Raw genomic sequence first — 16,824 nt, forward strand, 5'->3', positions numbered from 1 at the left:
CTCATCTCCCAATGCAATGCTGTACTATGTATCTTTACCAACAGAACTGCTAATTTGTGTTCTTCTGGCATGTGTTGAACTGTCCAATGATGTTAATGTTTGTTACAAATGCCTCAGCTATGTGTGTCTCATTTAAAGCAGAATAAAAAATTGACACACCTGAGTATCAAATTTGCTTGTGCTTTTTGAAAATATCATTCTACATCTATGAGCATTGATGTTTTAGCATTGACACAGAAGAAGCACCAAAGAATGCCATTTTTCTGCTTATGGAAAGTGCTCTTTTATTGAACAAAGCAGTAAAGGCCACTCTATCACATCAATAACAGTGGGGACGGCCACTTCCAACCACACAACATTGACAACATCAGTAAACACTCAACTACACAAATTAACCCACAGCACAACACAAGAAACCAACCAATATGTAAACAAACTAGCAACATCAACAACAAACACAACAAATGTCCCACTGAATAGACAGGGTGACATGCAACAGTACCCATGCCCCAGGTGAAAACAGCTTTCCTTGGCAGCATGAGCCTTATGTTCGTTTTTGGCGAGAGCTGGTCTTGCCCTGGCGATTCCTAGCAAACTAGCGCATGGCCTGGAAACAGTGACAGGGCTCCTTGGCATACATGGCTCTGATGTCCTCTCCTCCTCCCACAACAACAGGCAGCTGTACACCAGTTCCGTGGGCATCCTAAACTCATGGCTGAACATTAGAACAGCTGGGGTGAACCTGTTCAATTCCTGAACAGCAGGGCATACCAGCAGGACCAGAGGTAGGTATAGGTCCTAATCATGCTGGTTCTGGCCAGTGACGATGTCGAGCTGAGTGGTGAGTGTCTGGTTAAAGTGCTTGACAAGGACATTACTTCAAGGGTTGTGTGGTAAAGTCCAAGTTTTCTGAATGTTCTGCTGATTATAGATCTAAAACATGACAGCTGACTCAAAGTTGCATCCCTGTTCACTGTGGAGTTCCTATAGTACTCCGAACTGGCAGAAGTAGTCTTCAACTAGTCACTCCACCATGGTGGCCACATTCTGGTCTAGGACTCCATATGCTTTGAGCCATTTTGTTAAATAATCCATGGCCATGAGTATATAGTAGTTTCTGGCATTGGTGGTGGGAAAAGAGGGAGTGCATCTGGGTGTGAGACTGCTGTGGTGTTTCCTGTACAGGTCACAGAAATGCAAAAATTAAACTCTACGTCCATGTGGCAGCCTGGCTGGTAGAACCTCTGCTGTAACCGCTTCAGCATCTTGCCACACTGAAGTGCCCGACACCAGCCGCTCCATGCACAGTTTTCAGCACCATCATGAGTCTGTGCAACAATAGCATCTGCCAAATGTTTCCGAGCCGTCATGTTCAAAGGCAGCTCATCCAGATGCTGACAGCAGCCGTCAGAGTTCAGCACTGCGTGTTATGGACAGCTGTTGGCCACATTTAGAGCAGCTGTGTTTGCTCACCTCGATGAAGCTGGCCCCATAAGCTGGCCGTCAGAGGATTAGTCAGGTGAGTGGCTCCCATTCCGGCATCTGTGGCTGAACTAATGCCTCTTTTGTTTTCTTTCTTCTTACTCTCGCTTTACAGTGGACTGAATCTGCCTTATACCCTGGATCGACAGCCACTCCCGCAAGAAAGTAAAGAGATAGACGCAACCCTCCTTAAATGCCTTTAAAGACACTATATGCCCTCAATTGAGAGTTATTGATTTGTTTTGTTAACTGTTTACGTTGAGACCTGAAATCGGCCCAGAGCTGCCCTGAACTGAACTTTCTTCTGCTCGTGCTGTCCCTCTCAGCAAATGCCCCACAATGGTGGAGAATGCAGGCAGCACCCCCTGGAGGACTTCACAAGAACTGAAAAAAATAAATAAAACAAAAACTCTCTCTTTTCTGTTGCTATCTTTAGGCAATATGGACCAATCATCCAACTCCTTCTTGAGTCTCCAGAAGCAGGCCGTAACCCAAGAGGTGGCACGGGGTATCAGGACGATTACAGAATATCTTCTGGCCTCCTGAAGATTCACAACAGCAGGAGGATCCCCTCTCCCTTGAAACAAACTGCTGATCAGTTTGTCATCACCAGTTTGTCATTATTGCAGAGCGGGAATTGTGGGACAAGGAGGAATGGATTGAAATTCTGGCCCCATTTTTGACTGGTGAGGCCCAATTAGCCTATTATTCCCCACCATTGGAAAAAAAATGACTATGATGTAGTCAAGAGATTCTAGCTAGGATAGGTCTGAGTCCTGTGGCTGCAGAATTTCATTGCTGGGTTTATAAGCCTGAAGAAACCCCTCGCCAGCAGATGCTCCATCTTTTCAGGCTTGTGAGGCGATTGCTCATACCGGAAAAACGGACCCCAGAAGAAGTGGAAAGAAAAAATTTCTGCGAGCCCTTCCCCGAGCTTAGAAAGGCTGTGCCAAAGACCCCTGTGAAATGGTGGAAGCTACAGAATGTGCAGAGAATGCTCAGAACATGTGTTACCTCGAGCAACATCATGATTCCTCTGCTCCTTTCCGCCGCAAACAAGCACCAGTCAATAGCGACCTGGAGAAAGAGACCCAACGCCCTGATAAAAACCCATCCCCTGCATCAGGCCGCCCTGCACAGTCTGCTCGATGAGCTCACGCCTACCGTACCTATCGCCCTTCTAGGGCCTGGCTAGCCGGTTGCAGCCTGCCCGGGGAGAAGAGAATGCAGGGACCCCCTCTCTATCATCGGAGTTTCCTTCGAGTGGATAGGAATAGATATGGTGTGGCCACTACCAAAATCCAGCCGGGGCCATGAATATACTTTGGTAATAGTTGACTACGTGACACACTACACTAAGGCGGTCCTGTTAAGGAAAGCCATCTCCAAAGCTATCACCAAAGAAATGTTTCTGCTCTGCAACAGGGTGAGGATCCCCAAAGACATCATTACAGATCAAAGCACTCCAATCGTCTCCCATCTCATCGCTGACCTCTGCAGGCTCCTTCAGGTAAAACATTTACCTACTTTGGTGTATCACCCGCAGATTAATGGTTTGGTGAAAGCTTTTAATCAAACCCTCAAACATATACAGGAAAAAGTGATTGCTCAAGATGGACATGACTGAGATCTGTCGATTCCTTACATTCTCTTTGCCATTCAGGAAGTCCCCCAAGCCTTTACGGGGTTTTCCCCTTTTAAATTATTATATTCGAGGAGACCCTGGGGGCAGAGTGGTCAGAGTGGTTGGAGTGGTGTCGGAAGAGCAGCCATCCACTTTTGATTCCATCATTGAATATGTGCAAAAAATGCAACATAGATTAGATGCTATCACACCTATTGCGTAAGAAGCACAGTGAGCTCAGCAGCAAACGTACAACCGCCCAGCTCAGCCCAGAGAGTTTCAGCCGGGAGACTGTGTCTTGGTTCTTATTCCCACAACCACCTGCAAATTCCTAGCTACCTGGCAGGGGGACCTTATACAGTGAAGGAGAGAGTGGGACCAGTGAACTACCACCTTGAACAGACCGGTAAGAAAAAGCTGGAACAGACGTATCACACTAACCTTTTACAAAAATGGATTGAACTTATCCCTGTGCTCTCAGGTTTTGCTTCTTCAACAGATTATTTCTGATTATTTCTTCTACAATACAGGAAAGATCTCTCACCGTACCAATGACAAGAATTGGCAGAGCTCGCCGACTAGTTTGAGGATGTGTTCTCCACTAACCCTGGCTACACTCATCATTCAGCATGACATCTGCATTCCCCCTGGTACTGTTATTAGGGAGCGGAACTACCATGTGCCCACCACTGTAACGCTGTGCAGCCACTGAAGAGGAGGTTAAATGCATGCTGACTGCTGATATCATAGAACCCTCCAACAGCCCATGGTCCAGCCCCATGATCATGGTCCCGAAGCCTGATGGAACATGGAGATTCTGGAATGACTTTCAAAGACTTAACAAGGTCTCACAATTCGACTTATACCCACTTCCTCAGGTGGATGACATCATCATTTGGGCAAGACCCATTGTATTTCTGCTTTAGACCTTACCAAAGGTTACTGGCAGGTGGCACTCTCTCCACAGGCTTGGCCAAAGACAGCTTTTTCCACCCCCAGCGGTCACTGGCACTACTTGATTCTCCCATGTTTCCCGCCATGTTTCAGCACCTCATGGTTATAGTCCTACAACCATGCCAGGCTTTCATGCAGCATACCTTGGTAACACTTTAGAATACTGTTTCATAGTTAATAAGTAACTAATCAGGAACTAAGCAGGAACAAATGAGTAGTTCTGCATTAATGCTTAAGTAACTACTCTTAACTACCAAGGACTACTAGTTAACCACTCAGTAGGTAATAGTGAACCAATGGTTAGGATGGTTTACTATTAACTAAACAATAACTACTGAGACTCAAAATAATTAGTAACTATGGTTTCTTAGAATAACTACTCATTAATTACAGATTAATTCAACATTAATTGCTCAACAGCTGAGTCTGACAAGGTTCCTGCTGAACTACTAACTGATGTAGTGTATTCCAACATGTCTAACAGTAGTGAAATACACTACACAGTGTGCAGTGTCTACAGTATAATAGATTATATCCTCCATTTCTATTCACAGAAACAGATATCCTCAGAGAAGCCTGGGGTATCACACCACACTGCACTGACTGGTGTCTCTCATGTGTTTGTTTTGATCAGAAACCTTAAAATGCTAATGCACATCTTCATATTTGGCAGTGTGAACCAATTTGCACATCAGCCTACAAACAGGACAACAACTAAAATACTTCAGTATTCAGTAGACCAGTCTGCTTACCTCTCATCTTTAGAAAAGAAAACACCATTCTTTTCTTCAGGAGCACATGTGCCAGTGTTTCTTTGGGAACAGTAGTTCTCTTTTAATGTCCTCTTGAGGGCAGGGTCAGTTGAAGAGAGGGCTCACAGAAATATCTGAATGTGTAGGTGTCCTGCCTTCAAATTCACTTGGTTTTACATATTACGAAGTGAGTGTGTTATTACTGTCTGTCAGATAATGAATGAGGTGTTGCTGTTCTTCATTAGGAGCTAATGATGATCAGGAACAATATAAAATAACAAAAGTGTATCTCATTATTGATGAACTAGGAGTTAATGATGATCAGGAATAGTATTATAAAGTGAAACACACAGTAACTCATTACTAATGAACTAGGAGTTAATGATGATCAGGAACAGTATAATAAAGCAAAACACATGATAACTCATTACTAATGAACTGGGAGTTAATGAGGATAAGGAACAGTATAAAGTGAAATACATGGCAACTCATAACTAATGAACTAGGAGTTAATGAAGATCTGGAACAGTAATATAAAGCGAAACACATGGTAACTCACTATTTGTTAACTTGGAATTAATGATGATCAGGAACAGTATTATAAAGTGAAACACATGGTAAGTCATAATTAATGAACTAGGAGTTAGCAATGATCAGGAACAGTATTATAAATTGAACTACATTAGAAATAAACCCCCTAAAGAAATGATGTACTGTAGTACAAAAAAGTATTAATAAAGAAATTTTGAAGAAAGTAAAAGTAAATAAGTTGTTTATTAAGACATTTTTATTTGTGAACAGTCCAAATGTGAAAATATCCCTGGGTTAGCTAGCTATATCACTGAAAACAACACACCCAAACAAAATTAAATCAAAATCTGTCATTACTACTGTAGAAGAAAGCCTAGAGCTAAGACTGATCACAGTATGTTCTGCTAGTATATTAGTTACACATCTTTCTGTTTCATATCTGAGGCACAAAGTTTTACTGCCTATTAGCTTAGCTCACATTAGCTAAATTAACTACCTAGCTAGCATGCACTCATAACAGAACATCAGTATCAGCTTTAGGTTTAATAAAGCATTAACATGCTTATAATTCTGAAACAACATGGTAAAACAGACATTGTACAAGAAGACCGTACCTACTTAGCTCAGATTAGATAACAAGTCAGCTAACTGTGTCTCTACATTAGTGCTGCAATCAGACTAAAACTTTGAATCTGAATCAGAAGTCTCACATTAGTGGCCTGGGGGTCTGCCATGAGTCTGATTCACTCATCATACATCAGGAGATACAGCAAGACACAATTAAAATATGAACAGAATTATTAAATTAATCCACTGAGAACACAGGATTAACTGCTCGCCTTTACCAGCACTGGCAAAAACCTCATGGGCACTCAACAGAAACACCAAAGCTATCATAATAAGAGCCCGGTGCATAATAAGAGCCTGGTGACACTTGGCCCACAGACAGTTTGATTTTACCCTTTATTTTATATTTTATTTCAAATAAAGTCTATTTGATCTTTCCATGACGGCTTGTCTGGGCAGATCAGAATATTTCCATTTTATAATAAAAATGGACATATGTTGTTTGGTTTATATTTATTTGACCTTAGGTAGTGATTCTGAATAGATTTTAGAGAAGAAGGGACAGGGAATAACCTAACATCAAAGTTATTATGCAGAATTTGAGTAATATGATAATTTAATAATATTTCACAATATTTTCAGTCTTCATTATTTAATGTTTAGTTTTACAAAATATGTTATAAATATAATATTCATCTATATGTAATATATAATGAATAATAAGTAACTGTTTTAGTGGTTTCTGTGGTTTTTCTCTTCTCTCTTTTTATTTTTAAATTCTGAAAATCTTGTCTCTGTCTCAATCTTGTCTTGGTCTCACCACTCATGTTGTTTTTTTTACCAGTAATATTAGTATAAATATATGGAGTCTGACATTTAAAATAAGAAACGTTTTAGAGTTCTTTTGAATTAAATAAACATACATTTAACAGTGGAGTTGCAGAGGTCTCTTATTTTGATAGCTTTGGTGTTTCTGTTGAGTGCCCATGAGGTTTTTGCCAGTGCTGGTAAAGGTGAGCAGTTAATGCTGCGTTCTCAGTGGATTAATTTGACAATTCTGTTCATGTTTTAATTGAGACTCGCTGTATCTCCTGATGTATGATGAGTGAAGCAGACTCATGACAGACCCCTGGGTTGCTAATGTGAGACTTTAAATTCAGATTCAAGGTTTTATTCCGACTGCAGCACTAATGTAGATACAAAGTTATCTGATTTGATAACTAATCTGAGCTAAGTAAGGACTTCTTGTACAATGTCTGTTGTACCGTGTTGTTTCAGAATTATAAGCACGTTATTGCTTTATTAAACCTAAAGCTGCTGCTGATGTTCTCTTATGAGTGCATGCTAGCTAGGTAGTTAACTTAGCTAATGTGAGCTAAGCTAATAGGCAGTAAAACTGTGCCTCAGATATGAAACAGAAAGATGTGTAATTAATATACTAGCAGAACATACTATGATCGATCTCAGCTGTCAGACTTTCTCCTTCAGTAGTAATGATTTAATTTTGTTTGGGTATATTATTTTCAGTGATGTAGCTAGCTAACCCAGGGATGTTTTCATATTTGGACTTTTCACTTATTAACTCTTACTTTCTTCAAAATTTCTTTATTAATACTTTTTGTACTACAGTACATCATTTCTTTGGGGGTTCTTATTTCTAATGTAGTTCAATTTATAATACTGTTCCTGATCATCATTAACCCCTAGTTCATTAGTAATGAGTTACCATGCGTTTCACTTTATAATACTGTTCCTGATCTTCATTAACTCCTAGTTCATTAGTGATGAGTTACCATGTGTTTCAGTTTATTCTGTCACTTTAACACCTCATTCATTATCTAACTGACAGTAATTATAATCACTTGGTAATACGTAGAACCAAGTGAATTTGAAGGCAGGACACATACACATTCAGATATTTCTGTGAGCCCTCTCTTCAACTGACCCTGCCCTCAAGAGGGCATTAAAGGAGAACTACTGTTCAGAAGAAACACTGGCACATGTGCTCCTGAAGAAAAGAATGGTGGTTTCTTTTCTAAAGATGAGAGGTAAGCAGACTGGTCTACTGAATACTGAAGTATTTTAGCTGTTGTCCCATTTGTAGGCTGATGTGTAAATTGGTTCACACTGCCAAATATGAAGATTTGCATTAGCATTTTAAGGTTTCTGATCAAAACAAACACATGAGAGACACCAGTCAGTGCAGTGTGGTGTGATACCCCAGGCTTCTCTGAGGATATCTGTTTCTGTGAATAGAAATGGAGGGTATAATCTATTATACTATAGATACTGCACACTGTGTAGTGTATTTCACTACTGTTAGACATGTTGGAATACACTACATCAGTTAGTAGTTCAGCAGGAACCTTGTCAGACTCAGCTGTTGAGCAATTAATGTTGAATTAATCTGTAATTAATGAGTAGTTATTCTAAGAAACCATAGTTACTAATTATTTTGAGTCTCAGTAGTTATTGTTTAGTTAATAGCAAACTGCCCTAATCATTAGTTCACTATTACCTACTGAGTAGTTAACTAGTAGTCCTTGGTAGTTAAGAGTAGTTACTTAAGCATTAATGCAGAACTACTAATTCATTTCTGCTTAGTTCCTGATTAGTTACTTATTAACTATGAAACAGTATTGTAAAGTGTTACCTATATCTCAATGATGTCATCATTCACTCCAGTTCCTCAGCTGAACACATGGAACATCTAAGAAAGGTACTGATTTGTCTTTGTAAGCCTGGACTCACGGCCAATCCCAAAAAGTGCCACCTTGGACTGACTGAAGCCCACTACTTGGGGTATCGCATTGGTAGAGTTCTGTTAAAACCCCAAGACAGGAAAGTAACTGCTATCATGACCTGTCCATGACCAAAAAACACAACTGGGGTACATACCTTTTTGGCTATGGCTGGGTATTATCAAAGGTTTTACCTAATTTCTCTGCTATAGCCTTCCCTCTTTCAGATCTCACCAAGAAGGGACAACTTGACTGGGTGAAATGGACAGCTGAAGCAGATGCAGCTTTCTGGCATCTAAAGCATCACCTGACAATGCAGCCCTTTTGCAGAACCCAGATTTTGACAGGCCTTTTATCTTGCAGACGGATGCATTAGAGTGAGGCCTCAGGGCTGTTCTGGCACAAGATTTCAAAGGAGAAGAGCATCCTGTGCTGTACATCAGCCATAAACTCACCCCATGGAACAATGCTATGCTGCCCTGGAATGTGAAGCATTCACCATCAAATGAGCCAACGAAGAGCTAAAATCCAGCAGCTGTGGCTGAACTAACACCTCTTTTGTTTTCGTTCTTCTCTCTCTCGTGCTCTACTTTTAGAAGGGAACTGAACTTTCCATATTCCCTGGTTCGACTTGCCTCTGAGCTGCGCAGCCATCCCCCTGCAAAAGTAAAGAGAGAGAGGTAACATTCCTTAAATGCCTTTAAGACACTATATGGCTACTATTGAGGATTACTGATTTCTTTTGTTGATTGTTTTTGTTGAGGGACTTTAAAAAAAAATGTCCTAGAACTACATATATATATATATATATATATAATCACCTCATGCATCAGGAGGTGGTTCCAGCTGCCATGACTTCCATTCAAATAATAACCTAAATCAGCATATGACTTAATAGATTTGACAATAACTAATGACCTGTCCAATAGGGGTGCATTAAGAGCAGTTAGAAAAGATGTAGTTTTGCCTTTTTGTTTTTTTGATCACAAGAATTGGTCAAGCAGTGGCACTGGACTTAATAACAGCTCTACTTCAGAGTGCATATCGCTCAAGAGAATTGTTCACTGTCTAAATCTTAGATAATTGAGACGCACCCCTGTTTTGCGCAATCTGAACGTTATACTCGGAGATGACGGAACACAGTTGTGCGCAGTTTCAGTATCAAATCCTCACTGCGCACGCTGAACTCAGAATAAGGGCAATGATTGCTTTCTCCAGGACACAACTCGGTACATTAAAAACACACAAATGCAAAATTATTGTTAATCATTGCATTTCGAAAAATAACCACGCCTCCTGAATCTGAGCTCAAACCCACAGGGCATATTACAGGGTGGCAATTTAAAGGCAGTCATCCTCGCCTTCAGAGGGCTGAGAACTACCGAGCAGACCATGCAGCTGATTTCAAGTCTGATGACGTTTATACCAATGCTGTGGATATTTGTACTCAGTCCAGCATCTTGTAAAGCTGACCCGGCCAGCTGCAGGCTGTGGGCTGAGCCTCAGATGCCTGGTCTTTTTATGACTGGTGATTTTATAATTGGAGGGATTTTTTCTATTCATTTCGACACAAGTGCAGACCAAAAAACCTACACTAGACAGCCACTCCAGCTACAGTGCTCTGGGAGGTCTGTCTGTGAGGGTGAACAGTTGCAGTGAGCACTAGAGAGAAATTATGCTAATCGAATTGTCACTTGTTTGCAGTCATGTGCTAGTTAATGACTTAGTGACATCTAAAATTATTTGGTAAAATGTATACTTGTATTGCATTGTTGGATCATGTTTACACACACAAACATACTTATTCATGTATTATGTAATGTTTCTAAACAGCATGATTTTCAGTGAGCTGCAGTTCGCCCGTGCCATGGAGTTCGCCATCCACGAGATCAACAACAGAACAGATCTCCTGCCGGGAATCACGTTAGGATACCAGATATACGACTCGTGCGGTGCAGTGCCGATGGCTGTTAAAGTTGCATTTCAGTTTGCAAACGGCATGGAACCATTTTACAATGATACTGATTCCTGTTCAAAATCTGCAGCCGCTGCTGTAACTGCTCTCGTTGGAGATTCTTTTTCCACCTCTTCCATTAGCATGACAAGAATTTTGGGTCTTTTTGGAATTCCACAGGTGATTGTTTGTTGCCTGAAATTGTGCAATATCATAAATCTAGACTGCTATCATTTGTGTTTAGTAATAATTGAAGATAAATATCACCATAAATAATTAAGAGCAAAACTCCTTTCAGGTTTCTCAAATAACGCTCCTTTTTTTTCTTTTTCTATACTGAATTACAGGTGAGTCACTACGCAACCTGCACATGTCTGAGCGATAAGCGCCAGTATCCTGCCTTCTTCAGGACCATACCTAGTGACCGCCACCAAGCAGCTGCACTAGCAAAAATGATGAAGTATTTTGGCTGGACATGGATCGGGGCAGTGCGCAGCGATACAGACTATGGAAATTATGGAATGGCGTCGTTTCTAAAGGCTGCGCAAGAGGAGGGCATCTGTGTGGAGTACTCCGAGTCCTACTACAGAACAGAACCGCGCAGTAAACTGAAAAGAGTGGCAAACGTCATTCGCAGATCAACAGCCCGGGTAATAGTAGCGTTTCTTTCCGCAGGCGAAATGAGAGTTCTCTTAGAAGAACTGTCCGGACAGCCGCCGCCTCCCCTTCAGTGGATTGGCAGTGAAGCGTGGATCATGGAACCAGAGTTTCTGCGCTTTAACATGTGCGCTGGGGCGATAGGTTTTGGGATCCCCCGCTCAGTGATTCCAGGTCTTCGTGAGTTTCTTCTGGATCTCTCTCCAGTACAAGCACTGAAATCGCCTCTGCTGACGGAGTTTTGGGAGAGCTCGTTCAGCTGTAGCCTAAAAGGCTCCTCAGACGGCGCGCGGGAATGTGACGGCAGCGAGAATATCCGCGCGCTGCAGAACCCATACACAGATACATCGGAGCTTCGCGCGACTGTCCTGGTGTACAAAGCTACGTATGCCACAGCGCATGCCATCCACGGTGTTATCTGTAATGACACGCAGTGCGACAAGAGCGCTAAATTCGCAACATGGCAGGTATCAAACTGCTTTGACTAAAACTGGCCCTGGCTTGTATTATAATTTGAATACACATGATTACATTATATACACCGACTAAATTAATAACTATAGCAAATACAGTATTTCAGATATTTTGTCATTGCGGTGGCAAACCTCATAAGAAATATTTTACATATTTATATACATTCCAATTTTTTTAGTAAAAAAAAAAAAATGATACAAAAAACAACAAAAAAAAAAAAAAAAAAACAAGCAGTGAAACTTTGGCTTCTCTTAAAACACTTCAGCATCTGTGAAGCCATTGCAGAGACATTGACATTTCCATGCACACCACTAACAAACAAGCACAAAGAAGAATTATCAAAATTATTTTTGAGCTCTTTTTCATAATTTAAACACTGTGAAGGATTGTTTTTCACGAGTTTAGAATTGCCCACATATTCATTTACAACCAATCTCAATGCCAATAATAATAATTCAGAATTCGTTAATGTATTTAATAATGCATTAAAGCAATTGTTCACAGTTGAAAATCAGTTCATTTACAGTTTTTCACATTACATGTGCCATTGCAGATAATCGATCAGCTCAAGAGAGTGAATTTCACCACAAAGAATGGTTTTCAGGTCTCATTTGATTCCAGTGGTGATCCTGTGGCTGTTTATGAGCTCATAAACTGGCAGGTTAACAAAGATGGTGGTTTGGATTTTGTGACTGTGGGTCACTATGACTCATCCAGACCAAGAGGCCAGGAGTTCAGTATGAGCAGAGCTATCAGCTGGATGGCAGGACAGACTGAGGTACAGTACAGTTTACCAGTTGTCTTTAACTATACACTGTATATCCTGATATGTTAGCAGAACTCAAGTAAGTAAAGCAAACAGTTCAATTCAGAAGCATAAACTTTGTAGAAAATATAGGGTTAATGTTTTTTGGACTTCAGAATTCAAAAGGTGATAAATATTTTCAGGTAATAGAAGAGGTTTACTCAATTATTTACAGTAATTGCAATTTTAAGATACATAAATGATATTTTGTAGCGATCATTGCCTTAAATTAATTGAGTACTATTAATTCAAAAGAAAAACATGCAGTGACAGAACATAAATAGGAATTAAATTACATTAGTTCTCTGCCTTACTGTAAACACTTGGCTAATGACAGCATTACATGAACACTGGCATCAAAGAACTCCAGAAAGTTATCATAAATACCTGTGAAATGCATACAAAAAAATCACATGAAGATTACATGTATTAACTTTAAGTTAACATTATTTGATAATGCCTAATGAAATGCTTGCCATGTCATCAAACTTAATGTCAACAGAAAACCTCACCCTCTCTCTGTTCCTAAAACTAAACATGGCACTAATACTAACTAGCTAGTACTACTGAGAATCAACAAACTTTCAGAAATAGTTTGTTAATGAATTAAAATTCTGTACATCATTCAATATGGGGTTTCCAAATAAAGATAGCCATCTGCTAGTGGATGGGAATCAGCCTTGACTAAACTAGGGATTAAAACAAACATTACATCCATATGTGCTTATTTTTACATTGTACAAAAAAATGTTGATAACACTCAATATGTGTACTTTGTTATAACTTGCATGTTTCGTATTTTCTTCATTTTTTCCAAGCAATACATTTCAATACTGGGGTAAAATGTGAAAAAGGGTTTGTTAGTTCAACATAAAAAAAAAAAAAAATACTGCATGTGGTAACAAGCAACTCAGCTATTTGTTTTCAACGTAGAAAAATGCTTTAATCTAAAGCATTGTTCATTTAAAGAATTTATCTAGTTTGAATAAAATTAGTTAAATTGCTTGCTGACACATGAAGTGTTTTAGGTTGAACTGTCATATGATTTTTACTTTTCTTTAGAATAAGAAAAATATTCATCTATGCATTGCATTGTTACTTTCCGACTTTTTTTCCATGAACAATAAACGATTTGTCTAATGTTGTTTAGGTGCCGAGATCTGTGTGCAGTGAGAGCTGTCCTCCAGGAACCAGGAAGGCTGTGCAGAAAGGAAAGCCAGTCTGCTGCTATGACTGTATACCATGTGCAGAAGCAGAGATCAGTAACAAAACAGGTTGCGTACAGTGGGAAATTTCACTGTGTACAATCATAGTTTAGTTTTTTCACTCCCTTGTTGTTCTTTCTAAAATAAGGTTCTAAATATTCTTTTCTAATCTCTTAGATTCTTTGAACTGTATGCGCTGCCCTCCTGAGTTCTGGCCAAACATCCAGCGAGACAGCTGCCTCCCCAAGCCTGTGGAGTTTCTGTCTTGGGATGACACTCTGAGCATCATCCTGACAGCATTCTCCATCACTGGGGCCTTCATAGCTGTATGTGTGACTGCTGTCTTTTATAAACACAGAACTTCTCCCATCGTCCGAGCCAACAACTCAGAGCTGAGCTTCCTGCTGCTCTTCTCACTGACTCTGTGTTTCCTCTGCTCACTTACTTTCATTGGTCGGCCCTCCGAATGGTCCTGTATGCTGCGTCACACAGCGTTTGGGATCACCTTCGTCCTCTGCATCTCCTGTGTTCTGGGGAAAACAATAGTGGTGTTAATGGCCTTCAGAGCTACACTTCCAGGCAGTAATGCCATGAAATGGTTTGGGCCTCCACAACAGAGACTCAGTGTTCTCACCTTCACTCTCATACAGGTCCTAATTTGTGTTATTTGGTTGACAACATCTCCTCCTCTCCCCTTCAAAAATCTAAAGCACTACAAGGAAAGGATAATACTGGAATGTGAATTAGGTTCAGCTATAGGTTTCTGGGCTGTGCTGGGTTATATAGGATTTCTTGCACTTTTGTGTTTTATTTTGGCTTTTCTAGCTCGGAAGCTGCCTGATAACTTTAATGAGGCCAAGTTCATCACATTCAGCATGCTCATATTCTGTGCAGTTTGGGTTACCTTTATCCCAGCTTATGTCAGCTCTCCTGGAAAGTTCACTGTAGCTGTAGAGATATTTGCTATTCTGGCCTCAAGCTTTGGTTTGATTACTTGTATTTTTATTCCCAAGTGTTTCATAATACTTTTTAGACCTGATCAGAATACAAAGAAACACCTTATGGGTAAAGGACCCTCCAAGGCTTTTTGAACCCCTCACATAAATTGTAAATGTATCACTGTGTTTCAACACATTTTCTAAAATGTGCTGATTAATGATTAGCATTATAAGTACATAGTACAGCAGCTTTGCCGTTTTTTTTAAATTAAACTGTTTTTTGTTGTTGTTGTTGTTTTGTTTTGTTTTGTTTTGTTTTTAAGTGTAAATATGTATATGGAAGCTTTTCTCATGCATACCACTAAAATGACAATAGATAGTTAAATATAGTGTCCAATTAAACTGAGTTTTTCATAAAACAGCCTTTCAGTACTCTGTATCAGAAAGCAATCCTTATGAGTGTTATGAGAATGATTTGCTTTTTACATGCAATATTAAACAAGTAATGAAAGACTTCTATATATTAAAGACTTGGCCCTGTACTTTGTAGCTTTGAGGGTATTTGTAACAGAACTGGCAATTTGCGTTCTCCTGGCATGTGTTGAACTGTCCCATGATGTTAGCTTCTGCTACAAATGATTCAGCTATGTGTAAAATAAAAAGCTGTATATCACAGTTGCTTGTGCTTTTAGAACATTTCATTCTAATTCCATGGGCATTAATATTTTAGCGTTGGTACACAAGAAGAACCAGAGAATTACGTTTTTTTTTACTCAAGGAAAGTGCTCTTTAATTGAACACAGCAGTAAGGCCACTAAATCACAGCAATAGCAGTTGGGAAGGCACAACAAATGTCCTACTGAACAGAGGGGGTAACATGCAAAAGTACCTCTTCCCAGGTGAAACCAGCTTTCCCTAGCAGCTTGAGTCTTATTTCAATTTTTGGCAAGTGCTGGCCTTGCCCTGGTGGTTCCTAGCAAGTTGATGATTGGTCTGGAAACAGTGATAGGGCTCCTTGGCATACACCACTCTGGGTGTGTTGTTCTGTTCCCACAACAACGGGCAGCTGCACACCAATTCAGTGGGCATCATAAGGTATTGTCTGATCATAAGAACAGCTGGGGTGAACCCGTTCAACTCCTGTATAGCAAAGTATGCCAGCAGGACCAGAGGTGGGTGTAAGTCCTAGTCACGTTGATGCTGGGCAGTGACGTTGCTGAGCTGAGTGGTGAGCATCTAGTTAAAATGCTCATGTTAAAATGTTAAAAGGCCATCTCTTTGGAGTAGCAAGTTAGTCCAAGTCTTCTAAATGTCCTGCCGGTTATAGACCCAAGTTATGACCTTTTAAGCTGAAGCTGAAACTTTGAACTGGCAGAAGAACTCCTCAACTAGCCGCTCCATCATGGTAGCTGCACTCTGGTCTGTGACAAAGTATACCTCAAGGCATTTTGTGAAATAATCCATGGTCATGACAACTTTAGCAATTCCCAGCGTTGTTTGGTGAGGACAGGGCCCAGGATGTCCATGTGATGGCAGCAGGGTGTCTGACTGCTGTGGTGTTTCCTTCTTTGCTGTGTACAGGTCACAGCAATGCGTGTTTGGCTCCATGTCCACGTGGCAGCCCAGCCAGTAGAACCTCTGCCATAACCATTTCAGCATCTTGTCAACACCTAAATGCCCCACACCAGCTGCTACATGCACAGTGTTCAGCACTGTCGTCACCCTGCACAGCACCAGCAACTGCCAAATGCCCTTCCCCTGCACTGGCCCCACCCACACACATATAGCTTCTCATCATACACCAGGAGGCTGTTCCAGCTGATGCAAAGCACCTTACAGGGGGCCTGTACAGTGTCAAATCCATACAATCCAGTTTCTGCCCCACCTGGAGCCAACCACGTGCCCAAGAGCATTCTGTGTCCTCCTCCTCAGGGTTCACAGCATCAAGTCTAGTGCCACTGGAAGTGACTGCAGCAGAAACAGTGCTCCTCTCAACTGTCTTCACTTAAAACTGGCACGCCTCAGCAGCACACAGGGAGCGGGACAGGACATAGACATTGCCAAGGAGGTGCCCAGCATGGTGTCAAATGGTGGTAAGTGGTACTCTTGCAATGCTGTGATCCAACTTGTGACCTGATGC

General features: G+C 40.7%; 1 protein-coding gene across 1 annotated transcript; it reads left to right on the forward strand.

Annotated features, from left to right (window-relative positions):
• Positions 1-10,043: 10,043 nt before the first annotated feature.
• Positions 10,044-14,837, forward strand: LOC118818176 (extracellular calcium-sensing receptor-like). The gene is made up of 6 exons (XM_036585359.1): positions 10,044-10,279; positions 10,485-10,785; positions 10,953-11,729; positions 12,290-12,514; positions 13,692-13,815; positions 13,924-14,837. Exons 1-6 carry the CDS (start codon positions 10,044-10,046, stop codon positions 14,835-14,837), a joined length of 2,577 nt encoding a protein of 858 aa, XP_036441252.1.
• The last annotated feature ends 1,987 nt before the right edge of the window (positions 14,838-16,824 follow it).

Source organism: Colossoma macropomum, unplaced genomic scaffold (assembly GCF_904425465.1).
Source record: "Colossoma macropomum unplaced genomic scaffold, Colossoma_macropomum, whole genome shotgun sequence".
Lineage (NCBI taxonomy): Eukaryota > Metazoa > Chordata > Actinopteri > Characiformes > Serrasalmidae > Colossoma > Colossoma macropomum.